This window comes from Taurulus bubalis, assembly GCF_910589615.1.
Source record: "Taurulus bubalis genome assembly, chromosome: 13".
NCBI lineage: Eukaryota > Metazoa > Chordata > Actinopteri > Perciformes > Cottidae > Taurulus > Taurulus bubalis.
The window spans coordinates 25,939,611-25,963,379 of NC_136601.1; the positions used below are offsets into that span (position 1 = coordinate 25,939,611).

The 23,769-nt window shown below is 44.8% G+C and overlaps 2 protein-coding genes across 2 annotated transcripts in view; both read right to left on the reverse strand.

Moving 5' to 3' along the window:
- Positions 1 to 3,403, reverse strand: part of LOC306746033 (centrosome and spindle pole-associated protein 1-like) — a gene marked incomplete at its 3' end in the record, with an annotated part of 15,749 nt that extends 12,346 nt beyond the window's left edge. Inside the window, exons 1-3 of the mRNA XM_079228897.1 lie at positions 3,310 to 3,403; positions 741 to 842; positions 354 to 426 (exon numbers count right to left, since the gene is read on the reverse strand). Coding sequence (XP_079085023.1) covers positions 354 to 426; positions 741 to 839 — 172 coding nt within the window. The 5' untranslated portion in view covers positions 840 to 842; positions 3,310 to 3,403. The remainder of the gene's footprint in view (positions 1 to 353; positions 427 to 740; positions 843 to 3,309) is intronic.
- A 1,063-nt stretch (positions 3,404 to 4,466) lies between these two features.
- On the reverse strand, positions 4,467 to 23,054 carry snx25 (sorting nexin 25; the record flags this gene model as incomplete). Its single annotated transcript, XM_079229132.1, has 21 exons — positions 4,467 to 5,298; positions 5,381 to 5,481; positions 5,848 to 6,029; positions 7,533 to 7,599; positions 7,727 to 7,844; positions 7,938 to 8,021; positions 9,659 to 9,736; positions 10,603 to 10,716; positions 10,858 to 10,998; positions 11,455 to 11,586; positions 12,021 to 12,185; positions 12,274 to 12,402; positions 12,492 to 12,641; positions 13,264 to 13,395; positions 13,528 to 13,718; positions 14,747 to 14,817; positions 15,240 to 15,426; positions 16,328 to 16,500; positions 17,737 to 17,953; positions 21,432 to 21,519; positions 22,713 to 23,054. The coding sequence occupies 21 exons, from the start codon at positions 23,052 to 23,054 to the stop codon at positions 5,233 to 5,235; spliced, it is 2,928 nt and encodes a 975-aa protein (XP_079085258.1). The 3' UTR covers positions 4,467 to 5,232.
- Between the last annotated feature and the right edge of the window lie 715 nt (positions 23,055 to 23,769).

Below are 23,769 nucleotides of genomic sequence, written 5' to 3' on the forward strand. Positions count from 1 at the left end.
GTGAAGTCTGGGTGTAAACAGTAAAAAGTGAGTAAATGTAGTATTTAAACTAACAATGAGAACACAAAGCATACAGTAAACCTTAAATGACTCAAATGAATGAGACAATAGTTTGATTAAAATAATAAACATTTATATAGATGCCTGTATGTATGCCTGCTTATATTTTGAGTCTTTCTTTTAAAAGCATATCAATTATTTCAAACTCAGCGTAAATGAACGACATGAACACATGAATATAACACATTTACATGAACACATGAATATAACACATTTACATGACTCTTCCAGGTTTTCCATGACGTAGGAGCCCTGCAGGAACAAAGCCTCTGACGTTGCTCACATGACTGTACCTTTCTCCTGCGCTCTGGACCTGGGAGGGATGTTCTCCTTAGCAGGGGACTGGTAGGCCCTGTGGGGTTTTCCCTGTCAGCCAAAAGAACACAACAGCACGCATTAAAAGACCCACCACACCGTCTGTGCTCTGTTCATATGTTTACACGTCACTTAATACTTTCCATCAGTTACAATTAAAAATGTTTGCGCGTCATCATTTTGGTTTGCTCCCCGGATAAAATGAAGTGATTGAAAACCATATTTACTTTTTATAATGTGTTGTTCGTCACTGGATTCACCCAAGTGTGAGTGAATGGATGTACTGTATATTAAGTGGTTATTAATCTGCAAACCCGACCTGGTTCTGGACCAGTTTATAACCTAAAAACTGGTTCCCAACTCACCTTTATTTCCATGTACGGAGGCTCGTGTTGCAGACTGGCTTTATCCTCAGCCATCCTCGCCCTGCGCTCCCTGATGAAGTTCTCCAGCTCGTCGTCCATCTCCTTTTGAGGCAGAAAACCCAGCTGAGAACACAGGATTCAAGATCCAAGATATGTTTATGGTCATATGCACAGATAACAGAGTTACTCTGTAAGATGAACCGCTTGTTTTGCTGGGTCCTCCTAACACAACATTACAATAAACTAAAGGTAAACAAAATAAGGCACACAATATAGTAAGAGTATTGCACAAAATAAGGCACAAAAATAGGATATCAGTATTGCTCAATCAGTGTATAAAGTGCATTGCAGTATGGTCATGAAGTCACAGATGTCATGCTTGGCATAATTTAAGAGCAAAATATTAGCATAAAATGCTGAAAGACTCAAGGCTGCAAATTTAAACTTTAAATTGGTGCGTAAATAAAAAAGGGGTTTGGACTGTGTGCCAAGGAGGAACTCATCTAAACAGGTGTCATCACAACCTGGTATATAAACAGGTGTCATCACAACCTGGTATATAAACAGGTGTCATCACAACCTGGTATATAAACAGGTGTCATCACAACCTGGTATATAAACAGGTGTCATCACAACCTGGTATATAAACAGGTGTTATCACAACCTGGTATATAAGCAGGTGTTATCACAACCTGGTATATAAACAGGTGTTATCACAACCTGGTATATAAGCAGGTGTTATCACAACCTGGTATATAAACAGGTGTCATCACAACCTGGTATATAAACAGGTGTTATCACAACCTGGTATATAAGCAGGTGTTATCACAACCTGGTATATAAACAGGTGTTTTCACAACCAAAGACAGGGTTCAGACACATTCTGACCAATGGAGTCATGACTTTTCCATTACAAACATTTAGTGAAATCTGGGTGTAAACAGTAAAAAGTGAGTAAATGTAGTATTTAAACTAACAATGAGAACACAAAGCATACAGTAAACCTTAAATGACACAAATGAATGAGACAATAGTTTGATTAAAAGAATAAACATTTATATAGAAGCCTGTATGTATGCCTGCTTATATTTTGAGTCTTTCTTTTAAAAGCATATTCATTATTTCAAACTCAGCGTGAATGAACAACATGAACACATGAATATAACACATTTACATGACTTTTACTAAACTTTGGGGATTTTATTTTTTTCCAAGGACTTTTCCAGGCAAAAACCCTGCTATTACTACAGGGCTCCCTGTCAACATGTATATATATATATATATATATATATATATATATATATATATATATATATATATATATATATATACACACACATACACACATGTGTATATATATATATATATATATATATATATATATATATATATACACACACATATACATATATATATATACATATATATAATGTCCAGTGTTCCCTCTAAGCTGCGCGCGCGGCCGCGCAGGCCAGTCGAAGTGGCCCTGCTCCAGCAGCTATAGGCTACCATGGCGAAAAGAAGGCAGAGTAGGCGCCCCAGAAAAAGGTCTGCCTAACGTTCAATCATGAGGGGCTAGATGAAATAGGCCAAACTGACACAGGTAGGATGACACTTTCAGACATATTTAAATATGAAGAATATGAAGTTATTAAATTGTTTATATAGGCTACCTTTAGGAAAAATGACACCATGTCAATTTAATAGGCCTATAATTATTGTTAAGCACTGCATTAGCATTTTTCTTTAAATGTTGTACCTGCTGAGAAATGACTAAACACCTTTGATACTTTTATTTTTTATATATATCATTATCAGTCAAAACCAGTGAACCAGTCATAACCTCCCCTTATTGAAGTGCAACAAAGATCCTTTAAGTTCAACTAAACTGACTGGTAAAACACCATCATTAAAATGTTCCTAAAGTCCAGCCATTATAAAGGATATAGAATAAATATCAACCTTGTATACATATTGATGCATTTGCTGTCATCTCTTTGAATCCCCTATGGCTAACCAGGCTTGTGGTCATTTTCGGCAGATCGCGTGGTTGAGAATTGCTCACAGTGCTGAAATGTGCGCTCAGAAAAAAAGAGATTTGCTCAGTGCTGAAAACAATTAGAGGGAACATTGGACATGTCCCTTAATAGTAGTCGTAGGAGCTTCGGTGATCTGAACAACGCTCCAGTCACGTTACTGTTTCTTTAAGTTCCCGTTGTCAGGCAACCACAATGAACCAGATAGCGTCACTTTAGCATTCAGATAGCGTTTACCCGCTTAAGAGTTAGCTTAGCTGCTAGCATAACAAGTATTCATATAACAAAAATGAATTAAAAACAACATGGTAAACCCGCTGCGTGGTATAACTACTGTTCAGTCTGTCTATAGGAACCTGTCGCTGACTTCAGCTAGCGGGTTAGCTTTAACTTCAGGAAAGGCAAAACCAAAGTAAAGCCAAACGAGTGGACACTAAGCTAACCCGAGCTAGCGACTAGCTCCCCGTTAGCGCTAGCTCGTCTGCGGTGATTCCCGCAGCCCGTTATACCCGCTCACCGTAAAGCAGACCTACCGTTGAGCCACGTTAACGTGTGACGCTACCGGAGAGCAATGTTTCCGAAACCTGCGAATGTCAGCGCCTCATCCCCTCTGCGCTCAGCATCACAGCAAGTCTACGTACCGTGATAGTGCTGCACTACTTCCGGGTTTATGCGACAAAATAAAAGCACACGCGTCACATTGTTGTACCTCTCCCAGCTGGTTATGTGTGTGAGGCTCAGACATAATGACATATAATATAATACAGACATGTCTGTACATCTGTGTCTGGGTTTTAGGTTCATTATTGTATGTGATTGGTTGCAATATCCTACCTGGTTTACTGTCAACCAGGATAAGTCACGCAAACAAGGTGTGAGGTTGCAATTTACAAAATGACACTACTGTTTGAAAGTTAGACATAAGCAGGAGCGGATGGTTCATGGATTATTGTTTTGTACATCTCAATGTGTCTCCTGTACGCCACACAGGTTGCGCTCTTATTCTGAAGGCGCAGTGCTGCCCGGTGTGTTGACGCTAGCCTGACCAGCTGCTCTGAGGAGAGGAGCCTCATCCTCCGAGGAACACATGTTGCGTTCACGTCCTTAAACTGTGAGCCTCACACCTTCTGCGATCACATTAGTCTGTTCAGGGACGCTATTCAGAATGTGTATGAACCCTGTCTGTTTTATATTCATTAAAAAAACGACAAACGACTACTTGTTTTAAATCATTTCTATTGAAACACCAAGTTCATCCTGTGGGTTGTGAATGCAGCAGAATATACTGAAAACACTGTAATAGTTAAAAAGGCAATACTGTCTTTACTGCTGCTCATTTTACTCATGTTTGTCTGCATTACAAAGGTGACAATATAATATGTAACATTACTATTATATGCTTTATCAAAATCTGTACAAAACACAAATAATATATTTGATTTATTTAGTTTTTGGTGAAAGTAGTAAAGCAGGGTCTTTAACCTTTACTCATTGAAGACTTGTATTTTACTTCATTCATCACTTTTAAATAGTTACACATCAATCAAGGAAAGGTTCAATTAAAATATGAATAATGGATTAGACAATGTGTTAGTAATATGTTATACTCATAATAGTCATGGTTCATATTCAATTCAGTGTCAAAGACCATTTAAAGAAAACCAAAAAACACCACATACACTTTTTGTTTGCAATTTATTGCTTATATAAACGCTCTCTAAACAATTTTTGGTAAAAATAAAATCTATCAATAATAATCATAAATAAAATCATCACAATGACTTTTACATGACATTATATTGCACAATTATAAGCCTTAACGAGAATCACAGAACACAAGTGTTGCTCAGGTTGTGTGGAGGAGGAATGTTCAGAGGTCCGCGGGCGCAGACGCACCGCGTTGCCTTCAGGGAGCGACCGAATATCGGACCTTCACTGTCTTTGCTGCGTTTAATCGCGGTAAACAGCCGGGAGCAGACCGGCCTGCAGTTCACCGTCACGCTGGGAGACTCTTCTGTAGTCGAGCGATGAGTCACACGGGGGCAACGGCTTTGTTGTGGTACAGATCTGATGCATTATTAAAATAAGAAACAACAAAAAGACCTGCAGACGTGGGAAATGACATTTTGTTCTGGTGTGACTGACTCTCACGTGTGATCCGTCCAGTAGAAGGCAGACTCCATGTTTCACACGTTTAGATCTGTGCCACAACAAAGACAGCCGGCGCCCGGTTCAGGGACCGGAGCCGTTCCATCTCCTCACAGCTCTGCTTCCAGGAACCCGCTCTGACTCCAACCGGCTGCTCTCCGTCTGAGGCGGGACCAACAGAAGGCTTCTCCCCGTCCGGCTGGGCAGTTTATGATTGGTCGGCTACAGAAAGGCCTTAGATCCAAAGACTCCTTTTGTGTTACTTGTGTGTGTGTGTGTTACGTGTGTGTGTGTGTGTGTGTGTGTGTTCAGATGTTGTCCACCTCCGTGCTGAGTTCAGGGCACACTTCCTTGAGTAACATTTCCATCAACACCTAGCGGAGACAGAGAGACAGTTACTTGTTTTGCACATATCCACACGGCGTGTAATGAGTGACGGGTTGACATCGCTCTCACGTAGAGGAGGTGTTTGTTGGCACCGGCTTCCTGCAGCGCGTTGAAGATCTTGATGATTCCATAGCGGGCGTTCTGCTGGCCCACCAGGTTAGCTAGAGCATCTGACCGGAGAGCAGAGGAGAGCTCAGATCATCACTTTACATCTCCAGGTGTGTGTGTGTGTGTGTGTGTGTGTGTGTGTGTGTGTGTGTGTCTCTGTCTGTGTGTGTGTGTGTGTGTGTGTGTGTCTCTGTCTGTGTGTGTGTGTCTCTGTCTCTGTGTGTCTCTGTGTGTGTCTCTCTGTCTGTGTGTGTGTGTCTCTCTGTCTGTGTGTCTGTGTCTGTGTGTGTGTGTGTGTCTGTCTGTGTCTCTGTCTCTGTCTGTGTGTGTGTGTGTGTGTGTGTGTGTGTGTCTGTGTGCGCGCGTGTGCGTGCGTGTGTGTGCGTGCGTGTGTAAGTCTGTGTGTGTGTGCGTGTGTGTGTCTCTACCTGGGATATTGTCGAGTAGTTTCTGTTGGGCGCGCTCCTTCGTGGCGCTGCGTTCGCTGTCAGTCCGGACGCTGACGTGCGGCGCCAGCTTCCCGTTGGGCCAGAAGGTGTCCTTGAACACGTTGATGTAACACACCGATATCTGCTCACAGAAGATCCAGTTCACCGTGTCCCGGATCTGTCTGGAGCACGAAGAACAGGAGACGTCAGCCATATATGCTGCATTATGCTACAATGTGACAATAATAATAATGACCATATATGCTGTATTATGTTACAATGTAACATTAATAATAATAATTACCATATATGCTGTATTATGCTACAATGTGACAATAAAAATAATCACCATATATGCTGTATTATGTTACAATGTAACATTAATAATAATAATTACCATATATGCTGTATTATACTACAATGTGACATTAATAATAACAATAATAATAATTACCATATATGCTGTATTATGCTACAATGTGACAATAATAATAATTACCATATATGCTGTATTATGTTACAATGTAACATTAATAATAATAATTACCATATATGCTGTATTATGTTACAATGTAACATTAATAATAATAATTACCATATATGCTGTATTATGTTACAATGTAACATTAATAATAATAATTACCATATATGCTGTATTATGCTACAATGTGACAATAAAAATAATCACCATATATGCTGTATTATGTTACAATGTAACATTAATAATAATAATTACCATATATGCTGTATTATACTACAATGTGACATTAATAATAACAATAATAATAATTACCATATATGCTGTATTATGCTACAATGTGACAATAATAATAATTACCATATATGCTGTATTATGTTACAATGTAACATTAATAATAATAATTACCATATATGCTGTATTATGTTACAATGTAACATTAATAATAATAATTACCATATATGCTGTATTATGCTACAATGTGACAATAATAATAATTACCATATATGCTGTATTATGTTACAATGTAACATTAATAATAATAATGACCATATATGCTGTATTATGCTACAATGTGACAATAATAATAATTACCATATATGCTGTATTATGTTACAATGTAACATTAATAATAATAATTACCATATATGCTGTATTATGTTACAATGTAACATTAATAATAATAATGACCATATATGCTGTATTATGTTACAATGTAACATTAATAATAATAATTACCATATATGCTGTATTATGTTACAATGTAACATTAATAATAATAATGACCATATATGCTGTATTATGCTACAATGTGACATTAATAATAATAATTACCATATATGCTGTATTATGTTACAATGTAACATTAATAATAATAATGACCATATATGCTGTATTATGCTACAATGTGACATTTAGAAGAACAGGAGACGTCAGCCTCGTTAGCGGTCTCAGAAAACATAAAACAACACGCAGCTAAACACCAGTGATCACACAGTGATCTCTAGCAGGTTAATAAAGCTCTCTGGAGATCCAGGCCCAGATCTGATCATACAACATGTACCGTGTGTTGCCTCTCTAACGATTCCCTGTAGTGCAATTATCACAACAACACATGTGATGTCGCCGGCTAGTTATGTGGCAGAGACGCTGGATGAATAGAACAAAGTCAAGAACAACTCATCACCTCGTCATCACTGAAACTTACTTGTTGATGGTTCGTCCAAATGTCACCTGGACGAGTGCAATCAGGGTCTTCCTCACCCACTTGAACACTGAGGGGACAGACAGACAGACAAGGAGAGACGGAAACAGGTCGGATAAATCCAAAAGGACAAAAGAAAACATGTTTAGAGATATTAAAATGGAGAACGCGACAGTGGCTCAAAAGGCGCTACCCACTTCCTCTGAGTTCAAAGATCTCCCCGATGAGCATGAAGCAGGGCTCGGCCAGGGCGTCCCTCCTCCCGTCGGCCTCGTCGCCGTAGTCGGACAGGTCGCTGTCGTCGTCCGCCTCCTCCTGCAAAGTTTGCACACGGCACACGGGATCTCAATGGAGGCTCAGCGGGTGCGCGTGTCTCGGTCCCGCTAACGGCCGTGAGCGAAGGAGTACCTCGGTGTGGGAGAAGAAGTCTCCGGGCAGCCTCTCCAGGAAGGAGGCCAGCGAGAAAGAAGACTTCTTCTGGATCGACATCACCTTCGGGCAAGGAAAGAGGACATCAACACTACAGGACATGCTGCTTTAAAGGAGGAGAAATACTACAGGACTCTCCAGCTGAGGACAGAGGATTATTACTCTAGACCAGGGGTGCCCAATACCTCGATCGCGATCTACCAGTCGATCGCGGAGGTAGTGCGGGTAGATCGCATGCCATTTAAAAAATAACAATAATTAAAAAAATTTAAAAAAACTTTAGCGACAAAACCCAGCTCCCAGTGTGCAAATTAATGTCAATCACTACGGACGCTGCGCTCGCAATGGTTGGCCGCTTGAATGGATGTATTGCCAATTACAGGGAGATGTTTTCCCCGACTTCCTTCATTACCACTGCATAATACACCAACAAGCATTATGCGCTGCAACGCTAAACATGAAAGAGATCACGGATGTGGCAACAAAGATCGTCTAATCGAGCGAGAGCTCTTCAAAGACGGATGTTCTGTGCGCATCTGGAGAAGGACTGCAGCCACTCTGACCTCCTGCTGCACACTGATGTGAGACGCTTATAGAGCTCTGTCCGGAGATACAGGAGTTTCTCCATGTTGTTAAACATGCAGAATACAACCAACTAAGAGCATGTCAATATGCTCACGTTTCTGAATTACAATTTAAAACGTGTGTCAATCGTGTGTTCCCCTGAAGGAGGGAGCAGCAAGACGTGGGACTGTAATGAGTCATTTTGATTTACTTTTAAAGCCTTGCGCTTTAATTATCGGGTAGGATGGACAATTTTTTTAAACTTTTGGACTTTGAATGGCACTTGCAGCCCAGTTATTCTTTAGTTATTTTGCACTTCCAGAGGCTTGATTGCTATGTTGAGTTACCTTTAAATCTTTATTTGTACTTTTTCTTTACTTTTAAAGCATATGTGCACTTTAATTTGTATTACTATTTAATTTATTTGTTATGATGATGTTCTGATGTTCAGATCTTGTTACTCAAATACATTTGAAGTTCAAATTCCAACATTTTGAGTCACTATTCTTAATTTGCTATGGGAAATAGTCATCAGATTAGTCGATTAATCGAAAAAATAGTCGATAGATTAGTCGTTTATGAAAGTAATCGTTAGTTGCAGCCCTAGAGTCAGCCTTTTCCCACATGAAAAAGATTAAGTCCAAACAGCGTTCCACCATGACTGATGATCATTTGGTCTGCCTGACGCTGACTACCAGCAGCGACTGTCCGGACTATGCAACCCTGCTGGTTCCATGCAGTGAAGTCATCAGAGCAAAATGTAATGACCAAAAATGTACAGAATTGTATTGTGTCATAAGGGTTCATGCAGTTATGCAAGGTACGCCAATATTGTAAATATAAAGTATACTCTGTATATTTATACATTAATAATGCTTTATATAGATATAAGCATTATTAATGTAGGTAGATCTTTTTGACTTGGTCATTTTAAAAGTAGCTCGTGAGCCAAAAAAGTGTGGGCACCCCTGCTCTAGAACATCCTGGAGGAGCTTTGAAGCCTCGACCACTGAAGCGACCTGAAGCGCACCGTGCCGGTGTTTATTAGCAGTGATCAGAACATACATGTGCGGTTGTGTGTGACTCATCAGAGCATTGCTGACTTCTCTGAAGGCCAAGAGTGAGAAGTTGGTTACCTTGAGGTACTCTGGGGACGGGCTGAGGAACGCATAGAGGGCCTCCGACTGGCACAACCGCTCATCTGTCAGCAGACGCTACACACAGAGAGAGACACACACACACACACACACACACACACACACACACACACACACACACACACACACACACACACACACACACACACACACACACACACACACACAGGTTATAATAATGACCTACATATATGCTGTATTATGCTACAATGTGACATTAATAATAATTACCTACATATATGCAGTATTATGCTACAATGTAGCACATTGTAACATTAATAATTATTACCTACATATATGCAGTATCATGCTACAATGTAACATTAATAATAATTACCTACATATATGCTGTATTATGCTACAATGTGACATTAATAATAATGACCTACATATATGCTGTATTATGCTACAATGTGACATTAATAATAATTACCTACACATATGCTGTATTATGCTACAATGTAACATTAATAATAATGACCTACATATATGCTGTATTATGCTACAATGTGACATTAATAATAATTACCTACATATATGCTGTATTATGCTACAATGTGACATTAATAATAATGACCTACATATATGCTGTATTATGCTACAATGTGACATTAATAATAATTACCTACACATATGCTGTATTATGCTACAATGTAACATTAATAATAATGACCTACATATATGCTGTATTATGCTACAATGTGACATTAATAATAATTACCTACATATATGCTGTATTATGCTACAATGTGACATTTTGTAACTTTTTGGGTTGTTGGTGTGCCGCAGGATTTTTTTACTGTAGAAAATGTGCTCATAAGGTAGAAAACACTGATCCATTACAGCAGACACCACAGTCCCCCTCCAGTCAGCACACATCACTCGGTGTGTCGGTGTTGAGGAGCTGCTGTCTGCTGGTTTACCTGGAGGAAGGCATTGAGCTGAGTTTTGCTCTTGTCTAAGAATTTCTGGTCGATGGACTTGAAGGGAAGTTTACTGAGCGACGGCAGCTGCAGTTTCTTCAGTGACGGGAAACACTGCGGAGGAAGAAGACGACGGCGTTAGAAGGGTCAGTTCCAAACCTTTTAAGGCGGATTACTAATCTGCGTTGACGTTGAATGTAGTGGATTCAGAGCGGCGCTCTAGGTTGACCCCAGGACACACGGCGCTGCGTTTACCTCGGTGAGTTTGCGGTGCAACATCTGGAACTCAGTGAGTTTCCTTTGGACGCTCCAGCGACTGTTGGCCGTCTCCTCTGCCTCCGCCAGGCTCACGCTCACGCTGTAGCAGGCCACCGTCTCACCGCCCTCCTCTGCAGACTGGGACGCGTCAAGTTCAAAGGTCAACATGTGATCCATGCACAAGAACGTAAGTCTGCCTGTTCAAAAGCCTGTTATTTTGATGTTCACATTATTCTTTATACGAGGCCAATATCAGACTCCAGTGTCCACTGGTCAAGGCCATTGAAGTCCACCTTCATGGTTTTATTCAAGTTGTAAATGTGGAAACCAGAGATTTAGCTCCATGTTTGTATTTGCTGAGTGACTCCCGCCAGCACAGAATTATAAATCTGAACTGCTACTAATTTAATACCACATATGAAAGTGGTCAAACTCATAATAGAACCGTAACGGTAGAAAAAACTAATCTAGTCACATATGTGATGAAAAACAAATGTGATTTGGGCCCCTTTCGCCTGCAGTGAACGTAGCGGCTACCTTGTTCCTTCAGCAGTAGTATCTACATTATAAAAGACCACACAGAAACACAGCTACCTCAGCAGTAGTGATGGTGGCCCTCCAGTGGCTCAGGTTCTCACACCACCAGTCCGTCCTGGTGATGTGCTGCTGCAGCTCACCGTGTTCTCTCTCCATGGCGCCGATCTCCTCTTTTAGTTTGCTCACAATCTGCAGACACACGGAAGGTGAACCAGTGAGGACCAGTGAGAACCAGTGAGGACCAGTGAGAACCAGTGAGGACCAGTGAGAACCAGTGAGAACCAGTGAGAACCAGTGAGAACCAGTGAGAACCAGTGAGAACCAGCACCGTTAAATTAAAGTGTTGTTGGGATGTTTTTATGATGTCAAAAACATGTGTTGTGGATATTCCGAGTCATAAAACTTTAGGTAAACAAAAACCCAAGAGGAGGTACATGACTTTGAAGCAAATCAGATGTGCCATGTTTGGTTTAGATTTATTTTTCCAGCTCAACAGGTTCATCTCTCTCCCACACTACAGACGTAATGCCTGAGGGGTCTGATGAGCACGTTCACTGACTTTAACCCTGTTCATGTGGTCTCAATGCAGTTCTAGTGTGGTCAGACTGCTGTGGTCCCGTTACCTTCTTGTCTGGTTTGGGTGCGTTCTGGATGGAGCCCAGCGCCTGCCGCTTGTACTCCAGCTTGTCGTAGAGCTGGCGCAGCTTGGTCGCGGCGCAGCTGGCCTGCTCGTTGATTCTTTTACTGCCTTCGTCGCCCACCTCCTCTCCTGCGTCTAGACCCTGGCACTGCGGAACCAACGGATCTGTATTAGAACGTGGAACAGCAGGGGCATGCGCACGCAGATGACACACTCCAGTATTCTGCACGTCTGACCCCTTCTTCCTCCTTCTCCTCCGTGCTGCACTGTGATTGGCTGCGCTGCTCGTCTCGCCTGATGAGCACGTCGTAGTGGTCGGACACCAGGAAGGACGGGTAGTACCGCTCCCTCATGGTCTCGGCCACCTGGAGGACGGAGAGAGCGACGGGAAGGCGTTAACGCTGTGGGCCTCGCTAACACGGAGAGACTAGTTACAGCTGTTCGTACTAAGCACCTGCTCTTGTAGTCGGACAAAGACTTGAGTTCCCCGGTTCCCCACCAGACTCTGCTGGATCTCCTTGAGGAGGAACTTCTCCACTGGAATCTCCCGGCTCTCCACAAAGAACTTCTGGTAGATTTCCCCGACGATTTGGGGAACTTCATTCTGTCACAAACACACACAGACATGAATAAAGTAACCAAACCAAAATAAACACACACACAGTTACTCCTCACATTCATGTGTTTTACTGTAGCAGCAACGTAGTTACTATTACAGGGGTCACACACATTCTGACCAGTGGAGTTCATGACTTTAAACCAAATGTCATGACAAACATTTAGTGAAATCTGGAAAAAAACAGTAAAAAGTGAGTAGATGTAGTATTTAAACTAACAATGAGAATACAAAGCATACAGTAAACCTTAAATGACTCAAATGAATGAGACAATAGTTTGATTAAAATAATTAACATGTATATAGATGCCTGTATGTATGCCTGCTTATATTCTGAGTCTTTCTTTTTAAAGCATATTCATTATTTCAAACTCTAAACTAAATGAACGTCATGAACACATGAATATAACACATTTACATGACTTTTACTAAACTTTGGGATTTTATTTTTTTCAAGGACTTTTCCAGGCCTGGAAATAACCATTTTAAACTTCCATGACTGTTCCAGGTTGTCCATGACGCAGTAACCCTGTCATTGCATCACTAAGTCGCTGCCCCCTGTGACGACATGCAGTAACAGCAGCGCCGGGCCGAGCCCTGCTGGAATCACCTTGTTGGCAGTTTTCAGCGTTTCCACCAGTTCCCAGAAGCTAATCAGAGCTCTCTTATCGACTCTCTCCATGTAAAGTCGGAAATGCTCCCGGTAGCCTGGGTTACACAGGATGTCATCGAACTGGAGAATCTGGACGTGGGAGGAGAGAGTAAGAGACAAAACATCAAAAGGATTCGCACCATAACAATCCAGGCTGAAACATAGCATTCTCTCCCAGCGAGCATGTGGCGCCCGCCGCCTCCCAGCCGCTCCTCCTCTTACCTTCTGGCTTTGAGGGTCGTCTCCGTCGTCGGCGCCTCCTTCCTCGGTGCTCTCATAGTTGGGTCCCCCGAGGAGGCGGATCCTTTTCTCACACTGCTTCTTAGCGACGGTCAGCTGATTGATGTACCGCTTCATGTCTCTGGCCCTCAGCAGGTCCGCCTTCATGGCGGCTGACTCTTTGCCTTTTCGCTCTGAGAGAGAGACGCAGCAAACCGTGTGAGCCTCAGGATTTACATATCTCAATAACTATGGGATGGATTGCCATGAGATGCTGTACAGACAGTCATGGTGCCCAGAGGGCTTTCCTCCAGTGAGGTTGACATTCTCTATGTTGGATCGATTGGACCGGACGGATTGCCATGAAATGTGGTGCCGACATAGAAGGAGCCAGAGGATGATTTAGTGGTCCCGTGACTGCCGTTCACCTGCAGCTTGACATTTGAGCGGAATGGTGCTCGTGTTCATCTCAGGATGAATTGAAGTCATTTTGGCGATCCCCTGACTCTTTATCTCACGCTAGACTTTGTTGACTCATGCAGTGCCTTGATTAGTGAATAGATACCGGCCAAAGCAATGACATTCCCATCAACCTCAGATGTGCTTTTTGTTTTGAGCCAATATGCTAATACAAGATGGAGAACAGGGTAAATATTACAGCTGCTGATCATCATCAGGTTAACGTTCTTGGTCTTTAGCCCCGGTGACACGCGGCCCTCGGTGCCGACAGACCATCACATAGTCTCTACGTGGGGCCGCCAAGAGCCGGAGCAGCAACAGAGCTCACTATAATGAATACAGTACATCCCAACGTTGTGTATTGTATTATAAATAATAACCTATATTGGAATTCAAGTGGTCCGAGAGAATCCTGGGCTTCTACGCCTCCTCGCGGCTCAGTTTCCTGGCTTTATCAAATGTAGCCTGTCCCAGGAGACTTCGGCCGACCGCAGGCCGTTAAAGAGCGGTTACCCGTTCTACAAACGCACGCGTCCCTTCAGATGGTGAACGCTAGAGTCAAGGGAGGAAGGTCGCGCAGAAAAGGTTGCTATTCCAGCATCGTCCTCTCAAAGGACGTCACAGACCCACATGTTTGAGAAGAAACCCGGACGGTAACTCTCAGAGGGCATCGGGATCACAATCGCGACCTGAAAGCTGCATAACCCAGCTTTAAAGTCACACTTTTTTTGTTTTTGTTTTGTCATACGATGCGTTTCCGTACCTTTCTGCTTCTTGAGCTGAGGGAGGCTGCTGATGGTGGTGGCATGAATAATCTCTACCACTATCTGATACCTGCAAAGAGAGACAGAGATGCAAAACTTCAGTCAGCTGTTTGGGATCAATCCATGGAATCTAAATGGGCCGCCTTAGGATGGATGAACTGAAGTAAACATGACGGCCTGATGAAATCTCCCATGCATGGTCATTCTAAAACGAAGGAGACGGTGGAACAGCATCAGGTCCAGCCGCATTTAGAGTAGTGATGAGCTTGCCATATGAACCTTTATTACTTCATAAAGAGTAATGTTGTAGAGTAATGTCTTTGGTGATGTACCAAAGAGACACCGTCTGTTCCCATGGTAACTCCTCAGCAGAAAACGGACTGCTGGTTAACGTCGTCTGGGTGAAATGTTTGTGTACATTTGGGTTCTTTTAAGGAAGTCTACGTCCGTACGGGACACAAGTTCAACAAGTTAAAGTCTGCCGCGTCGTGCCTGAGTTGTTTGAGGAAATTGACATCGGCAGAAGTGGAGATCAGCTTGACGAAGTCTTCGTAGGAGGCAGCGTAGGTGTAGGCTTTCTTCTGCTGCTCGGCCTGCTGCTCCCTCTGCTCCAGCTGAGACAGCAGCATCCTGTTGATGGAGTCCGGGTCGCTCAGCACGTCCACCAAGGGTTTCAGCACTGCGGCACACAGAGAGAGAAGAAGGCACAAAGTGAAGTGAACGATCGCGTGGCTCCTGCACTCATCTGTGAGTTTTAATGCCGGCCGGTTGACGGCACTTAGCAGCGCTGGCTGCATTCATTCAGTCACGCGATGGAGATCTGAAACTCCACTCCATGCACCTTTCTAGTTGCACACGGGACTCTCATTTCAACAACACTCGAGTCAGGCTTCACTCGAACAACCCTGTGCGTCAAAGCGAAAGCAGTGGAAGTGACTCGCCCTGATGCAGTCATGTCATTCAAAAACATGGTTTAGTGTCAAGTTACTCTTCAAGCTCACAGAGGGACAAATCTGTGGGAGATGCAGTTCTACAGTTAGAAAAGCAGCTATAAAAATGATGCATTTCCTTTTTATTTCATCTATTAATAGTCACAGCAGCAAAAGAGCAGCTGTAATAAATAATGGTGAATACATGTAGGATTTCCAGTCCCACAGCCCTGGTATTTGTCCTGTGGGCTCCCTGACGTGGTTTATTAGCCTTCGTCAAATACAAAGGAAAACGTTAGCAACAGCTCCATTTGTTCTAATGGACATTTCCCTGCATCACAAAATAACTGACTGAAAGCACTATGGTGTTATCCATGTCTGCTCTGTCATCCGTCACAGAGGCGTGTTCACTAGCAGGTGAGACTGACGACGTGAACTCAGGCTCCATTCCATTCCAGTTTCCACAAAACCCTAACCTTCAACACCAGGACGTGTGACCGGACCACCTGGTGGAGCAGCCGTCGTTCACGTCTATAAACGACACCTGAGCCTTCAGATCAAGACGTCTGCCCTGAACAGAAAGTTAAGTCAAGAACAAAAGGACGTCCGCCTTGAGAGTACGCGTTCTCTAGCCGACCCAGACGCCGGTACCTTTAGTAGTGATGACTTCTGTGAGGCAGCAGCGTAGTGTGTGGGACTTGGCGTCCTTTTGCGGCAGCAGACACAGCAGCAGTATTCTGGCCACGCAGCGGAGGAAGGCCAGCTCGGAGTCCGGCCCGACCAAACAGGGATGGAGAGGAAACGGCCGAGTGCACTCCTCTGGTCTGGACACACACACACACACACACACACACACACACACACACACACACACACACACACACACACACACACACACACACACACACGGAGAGGAGACATAAGAGATATGAACACAAGGAGAGAGAGATGTCAGACGACGCGTAGGAGATCCTTCCTCATCGACAGAGCGAAGGCCGCCATTGTTTATTGGCATTGTGTTGCGTCTCAGGGCCTCAGCCGACTGAGCGAGACGCTCCTGAAGGGCGAGGAGGCCGCAGGGCGATCAAATCATAAGTCTCGCCCGACTGGCCGGGATAATAAACCAGACGAGGTGGGAATCATCACTCTGTCTGTAAGTGCACCTGGCGGACGCCGCCTGGAGAGGGAGCGAGGGCAGAGGATTTTAAAATGGGATTTATTGCAATAATTTCACCCCGTCTGCACACGCACACACGATGCAGTGCTTGGCCTGAACACTGGCGGAGGGAAGACGCTCCGTTAGCGTCACAGCTGACATATTTTCTGCTAGACAACAGCGACGAACGCATTGCTTCACTGTGAGGAACGCAGCGGACACCCAAGCATTAAACAAGCTAAGTGTGTGTGTGTGTGTGTGTGTGTGTGTGTGTGTGTGTGTGTGTGTGTGTGTGTGTGTGTGTGTGTGTGTGTGTGTGTGTGTTCTCTCTACTTCTGGATAAATTCATGTCTCTTCAAATGCACATTATTGACTCTACTTCTTCCCGGGAGCCTCTGTGCTTCCTGTCCTTAAGTTTCCATGGATCGTGGCTGGTCCAGCCTCCAGCCTCCAGCCTCCAGCCTCCTGCCTCCAGCCTCCAGCCTCCAGCCTCCAGCCTCCTGCCTCCAGCCTCCTGCCTCCAGCCTCCTGCCTCCTGCCTCCTGCCTCCTGCCTCCAGCCTCCTGCCTCCTGCCTCCTGCCTCCTGCCTCCTGCCTCCTGCCTCCTGCCTCCTGCCTCCTGCCTCCTGCCTCCTGCCTCCTGCCTCCTGCCTCCTGCCTCCTGCCTCCTGCCTCATGCTGATGCCCCTCCTCTCTACCTCTTTCTGCTTCATGGATCGTGGTTATCTGGATATGCTCCATGCGTATACTACTCATTATATGAATACTTTCTGTCATATTCATGTAATGTGCTGTAACTCTGTTACGTTGTTCATTCTGGTCACATGACATCTATTGCTTCTGTCCATCCGGGGAGAGGGATCCTCCTCTGTTGCTACAAAATAAACTGAATGGAAGTGTGTACCTTGCAGACGCAGCCTTGAGGTCGGTGAAGTGTGTGTGTAGGATCCGGATGGTGTCGTAACACACCACGTTGACGAGGTCGATGTCGGCGAGCCGGGACCGCAGCTGGCCGATCATCTGCCACCAGTCCTCCGACAGCATGGAGTACAGCTGGCCCTCGTCGAGACTCAAAGGGATGTACCACGACAGGATGTAGTCCCTGTAGGCGTAGTCAAACACTGGGGACACAGGCAGAGGGAGGGACCATGAACACTGAAGCGTCAGACAGCTCGTCTTTACGGCTGAATTTTAATGGCTTGAAGAGAGAAATGTACTTTTTAAATGTTTAAAGATGCAGTCGGTAACATTCTACCGACACCAATGTTGTGCACTAACCATTAATAAGCGTTCTAAACAAGAGGAGCGGTCCCGGCTCGGTTTACCCTGGCGAATGCTCTAATCTCCCAGGACGCCTGAACACACCCATCGCACTAGTTTCCTTTCCTGCTGACGCAGCATTTGAGCGGTGGAGAAGTCTCCTCCGTCCATCTATTTGGTATGTACACCGGTTTCAAATTTCCATACGGTATGAATTTTCCATATACCGTCATACATAACAACTGTTGTCGCTCTTCGGCAGGCAGCAACATTTATTTTTTCAGAAAAATAAATCATGGTTTTAACTTTATAACAACAATTAATAACCACAACTAACGCTCTTTAACAGGTAAAACATCACAACACAACCAATTTGTAACACTAAGAATTGCACATTTATAAAAATACACCGCCGAACTGCATGCTGGGTAAAGCTCACCCAGTATCACAACAAGAAGAAACTCCATAGCAGGAAGGGACAGACCCTTCCGGTCTTTTTCCCCTACATTCTGCTGGGTCCTAAGTCCCTCCATGTTTAGCTTCCTAACACCCTCTACGTACCAACGTACAAACAGCTGCTGGACAGTTGGAGCGAGTTGTTCAGCGAGCGGTGAACAACGACGACGTCCTTTTCGGCATCTATGAATGAATGTGTTTACTCGGAAAGAAATACCATGATATACCGTGAAACCGCCAGAATCGTACAAAATACTGTGATGTGAATTTCTGGCCAAACCACCCTGCCCTATGTACACGCTGCTCATCATGTGCAGGGTCATGGGGACTGTCATGGGGCCCATCCCAGCAGCACGCTTTGAGCAGGAAGTGCAGAACGCCCCGAACAGGACACGCACACCCGCACACCCACCCGCACACCCACCCCCACACCCACCCCCACCCCCACACACACACACACACACACACACACACACACACACACACACACACACACCTGCTGTTGGCGCTCCGCCAGATAAGGCACAAACGCCACTGATCATCTGTGGATCCGTTTAAAGGTTTTATGTAAACTATTTTCCCGTCTTATCTCATCTTGTTGGAATATACATTTGATGAAAGGTAGTGTGGTTTGAAGAGAATAACCATACTTTCAAAAAGCTCTCACATTACATTGACAGTTGGCCAGATTGTGTGTAGACAAACTAAACCTTCCAGCTTCAGCTTCTTATCTCTTGAGCAACGTCTCAAAATGCTGCTGTGCTTTTCTGATGTTGCTTTAAGCCATAACTGACAGCAGCGTTAACAGATGCACAAGAAGCAGAATCACTGGCCTGCAACTCGAGTACTGAAGCATTCTACACAGCATTCAACAGTGAAATCTCAATCACCATTAATGCGGTAATAACTGCACACTGATGCAAGGAATTGTGCTTTGAAGGAACGTGGCGCTTCCCTCTCGACAACTCCATAAAATATGTGAATCAAATCAATCTTTCCTTTTTCTATCTGCTTCGTGAAGGAAATGTATTTTAGCCTTTCAGCTGTGAGGCCATAACATCTTAGAATGTGGAGCGGACGTGGTGGACGAGACGCCAGAGGCAAAGCAAGTTTTTAATGATGCGAGACATGAATCGGATCTGAGCCAAGACCGTCGCCCGTTTACACATCGGACTATTGTGGCTCTTTTTACGTCTACCATACAAACAGGACAAACGGGTTGTGCACGTTCTCGGTTAGTCTGCGTAGGTTTCTGTCCAAAGACGTGCAGGTCAGGTGAACCGGTGGCTCCGTTGCCTGCAGGTGAGAATGCATTCATCCGTCTGTATGGGTGAGACTTGTGATCCCTCCTCCAGATACCGTGACCCCGAGAAGGAAAGAAGATGATTGAGTCCACGGACCGAAAGGCTGGTGCTTTCTAGTAGTTACAGTGCACATTAGATCTTGTGCATTTCAGTCCAAATAATGGGAAATGTGTCTGAAATACACGATCAAGCACCATCTTATTTTTCTTTGGATGCAACTGTTAAGCAGGAAGAAGTGTCGTAAAATGTTTAACAAGTGATTTCATACATTTTCTTGCGTGCTGTTCCTACAACTCATACATACAAACTGCTAATCGTAGCTCCTCTGGGAAGCTAATGCCCCGAATTGGGAGCGCTTGATTTAAAGCCCAGAATTGAGCAACACAAAACCGATACCGAAACACGGTTCATCAAAATAAGCGACAGAGCAGATCTCGACTGTGGACCTCATAACGTCCTTGTAAACTCACACACACACACTCGTCCCGAAGGAAGCTTTTCAAAAACACACACTGGAGTGTATGCAGATACACACCCGTGGTGTAAATCCTGGAGCCATCTGTTCCTTGGCAGCCAGACATACTTTGCCTGTGTGTGTGTGCATGTGTGTGTGCGTGTGTGTGTGAAACCAGGACGCTGTACTGTTGTAATCCAGTATGAGTGGGAGGGATCACTGAGGGGACGTGACGCCTGACAGACACAGAGCGCCATCAGTCAGCAGTTTTTTGTTTTTTAAAGCAGAAGCTGCAAGCGTCTCCAGTGTCAGAAACACTTAAGCAACCCTCATTGAAATGGAGGCTGATGGGTTTTTGAGGGACGTGTAAAACTCTACTTTGATTTATTTGAGTGAAGACAACAGAAAGTTGAAGTTGATGAGGCCGTGGTTTTGCGGCAGAACCGTAACTCATACATTTGGTGAATAAAACAAAAGGCAAGCATTGTGGGATTTTTGCCAAAAAGTAGTTTGATGTTGGAATAGATATTGTTGGTATTGTTATTCATGTGAATACAATTAGACATAATATGCTATATAATATTTTGACATGTACGATTAAACACAGCTGCGACACACATAGCTGAAAGAAAGCTTATGTGTGAAAGTACAGAGTACTAAAACCAAACTGTAATATCATGATATTCAAGGCTGAATTCATTGAGTGAATTCCTATTTTTAAGGGCATTAAATAACACAAACCTTTAATAGTTCTATAAATCACACACTCAAAGATGTACCAGATGAGTATACGAGGTGGATTCAGAGAGCTTGAGGGATGAAGTCAAACCTAAAACAGAGCTTTCCTTTTCGTCCCATAACTTTGTTTGTTAAAGTGTGAGCAGTGAACGTGAATCCTTTTAACGCAAATACCACATCTGATGCTGGAGTGACCTTGTGCATCTTGAGATCCCTGACTTGTTGGTGCACTTTGTGCGTTCACGTCCACAGCTAACTTTGTCACGCTGATGATCTGAAGCACGCTGCGCTGAGCGGGACGCCTCGCAGGTCGACCGTTTCCTAACGCGCTGACGCGGCGGTCATGAGACAAGCAGAAACCCTGGAAAGCAGCAGCGAGTCCGTTACCTTCCTTCAGAGCTTTGTCCACGTTGTGCGACACCACCACCCTCCTGCTGCTCTGGCTCGACTCCTGAACCGGCACCAAAAAGCGGGCCTGGAACACAAGAGCAGCAGAGATCACGTGTTAGCCGCCTTCACATCACATCACATTGCAGATGGTGACAACAGCATCAAATCAGGTAAATATTGGGCAACAACCAGACGGAGGAGAAGAGCGGTGCGTTCAATAAGCCTCACTTTCTAAAGGCAGCACAAATCTGTCATGGCTTATACAACATGTCCACCAGACAGACGCTTGTTACAATACTCCTGCGCTGTTAACATCAATAAGTCATCAGCACACACACACACACACACACACACACACACACACACACACACACACACACACACACACACACACACACACACACACACACACACACCTGAAAGGCAGCCGCTGGGCTGTGGCTGCGCATTAGAGGCGAACCCGCCAGCCGGTTTTCAGGGACACAATTTACTTTCCTTGCGGAATAAATCACCCTGTATCTGAGCGTGTGTGTTTGTGTTTGTGTGTTTGTCTAAATCCAGCTCCACCTCATCAATTATTGAACAACACAGCCAGCGAGGAATCCAGGAAGAAGATGAGAGAGAGAGAGCGGAAAGCTGGGAAAGGTGGACGGGGAAATAATTGAGAGTGGGGGAGGGGTTGAGGATGAAGCTCCAGAGGAGAGGAGAAACATGTATTGAACACAGAAATGTTGACAACATGTTGACTATGTGAGAGAAGTGCCCTCAGAATGAGTCTGTTTCCTCTCCATCAATGGATTGCAGAGGTCATAATGCATGGTGTAATGCTAATGCTATGTCACAGATAGATAGATAGACAGATAGACAGATGTATACTTTATTTATCCCGAGGAGACACTTGTTAGTCACAGTAGCAAGCAACTTACATATGAGACACCAAAAATATCAGAAATGCAAAATACTCAATATATACAACAAAACAAAACAGTGAAGCGTAATAATTTAGGAAATGAAACGATAAAGAAAGTGCAAACATGTAAAGTATGTACAGTGTATATGAAGTGTATAAAGTATGTACAGTGACTAACTAGACAACAAAAGCTGTTGATGTTGTTGTTGTTGTTGTTGTTGTTGTTGTTGATGGGGAGGATCTGATCAGAGGTGACTCATTGTAAAGTCTAAAGCAGTGGGCAGGAATGTGTCATGTGTCTGTCCTTGTGACAGCGGAAGTGTGTGATTCCTGAGTGTTGTGTGTAACGAGCACACAGCAGATCTTACCATCAGCTTGTTGAAGAACTCCTGCCGCACGGAGGACAGCCTCCGGTTCCGGTCGAAGCAGCTGACTTTGAGGGGGCTCTTCCGGACCAGCAGCACGAAGCTCCCGGCCAGGAAGCACAGCAGCGCGAACGACACGTAGATGAAGAGCTTCAAGAAGAACGAGGTGAGGGTCAGGCCCCCCCACGCCAGCTGAAACGCGACCGCCGCCCCCACGCCCAGGCAGAACGCCGGCACGAACCGGACCGAGGAGCCGAGGGCGGAGGCGGAGGAGGCGGCCGACATGGGCCCCTCTCCGCCGGCGCCGCTACTCCTTCCCGCCGGTGGTGTGGTGCTGGTGGGCATGCTGCGAGCCCACCATCCAGATATGAGCCACGGCTGAAAACGTGGTCCGCTAGTCTGTACGCCAAGTCCGACTGGTAGGTATACTGAGTGCACTCGTGGGTCCCCTCGACTACCACGCGGTCTCCAGGACGAGACATGCCCGCTCTGACATCTCCCCTCCGGCCCGCGCCGCTAGCATCGGTCCGCCGGGCGGCCACAAGCGGCACGGAGCCCCGGCCGCTCACTCATCCACGGCACAGCGATCCCGGACGGCAGGAGGGGCTCGGCACCGGGGCGGGCTCGGCACCGGGACGGGCTTGGACAGAAGCCGGACAGGAGCTCCTGCCGGGGTCGCTCAGACAGCGGAGACCCGGGCGGCGGGGTAGCACCATCCACCGTCACCTTGGAGACAAGGGGTAGCTTAGCGACTGTTGCTAGCCAACTGCGCTAGCAGGAAGCTCAGCTAAGACCAAAATAGTGTTACTGGTACCCTGCTTTTAAAATACAAAACACATAAACTACAAGCGAGAGCCGGCAAATGCCCTCGGGCTGCTGTAGTTGTTACTACTACGCCAAGTGCTACACGCACAGCTAGCCAGCTAGCTTGCCTGCAATGTAGCGACCAATGTAGGAGAAAACAGCTAACGCTAGCGTACTTACCTGTCGCTGTAATGAGGCTGCGTGACAACGGCACTACATTCTCGCTCTCCTCGGTGTAAAGTCACGTATCCGGGAC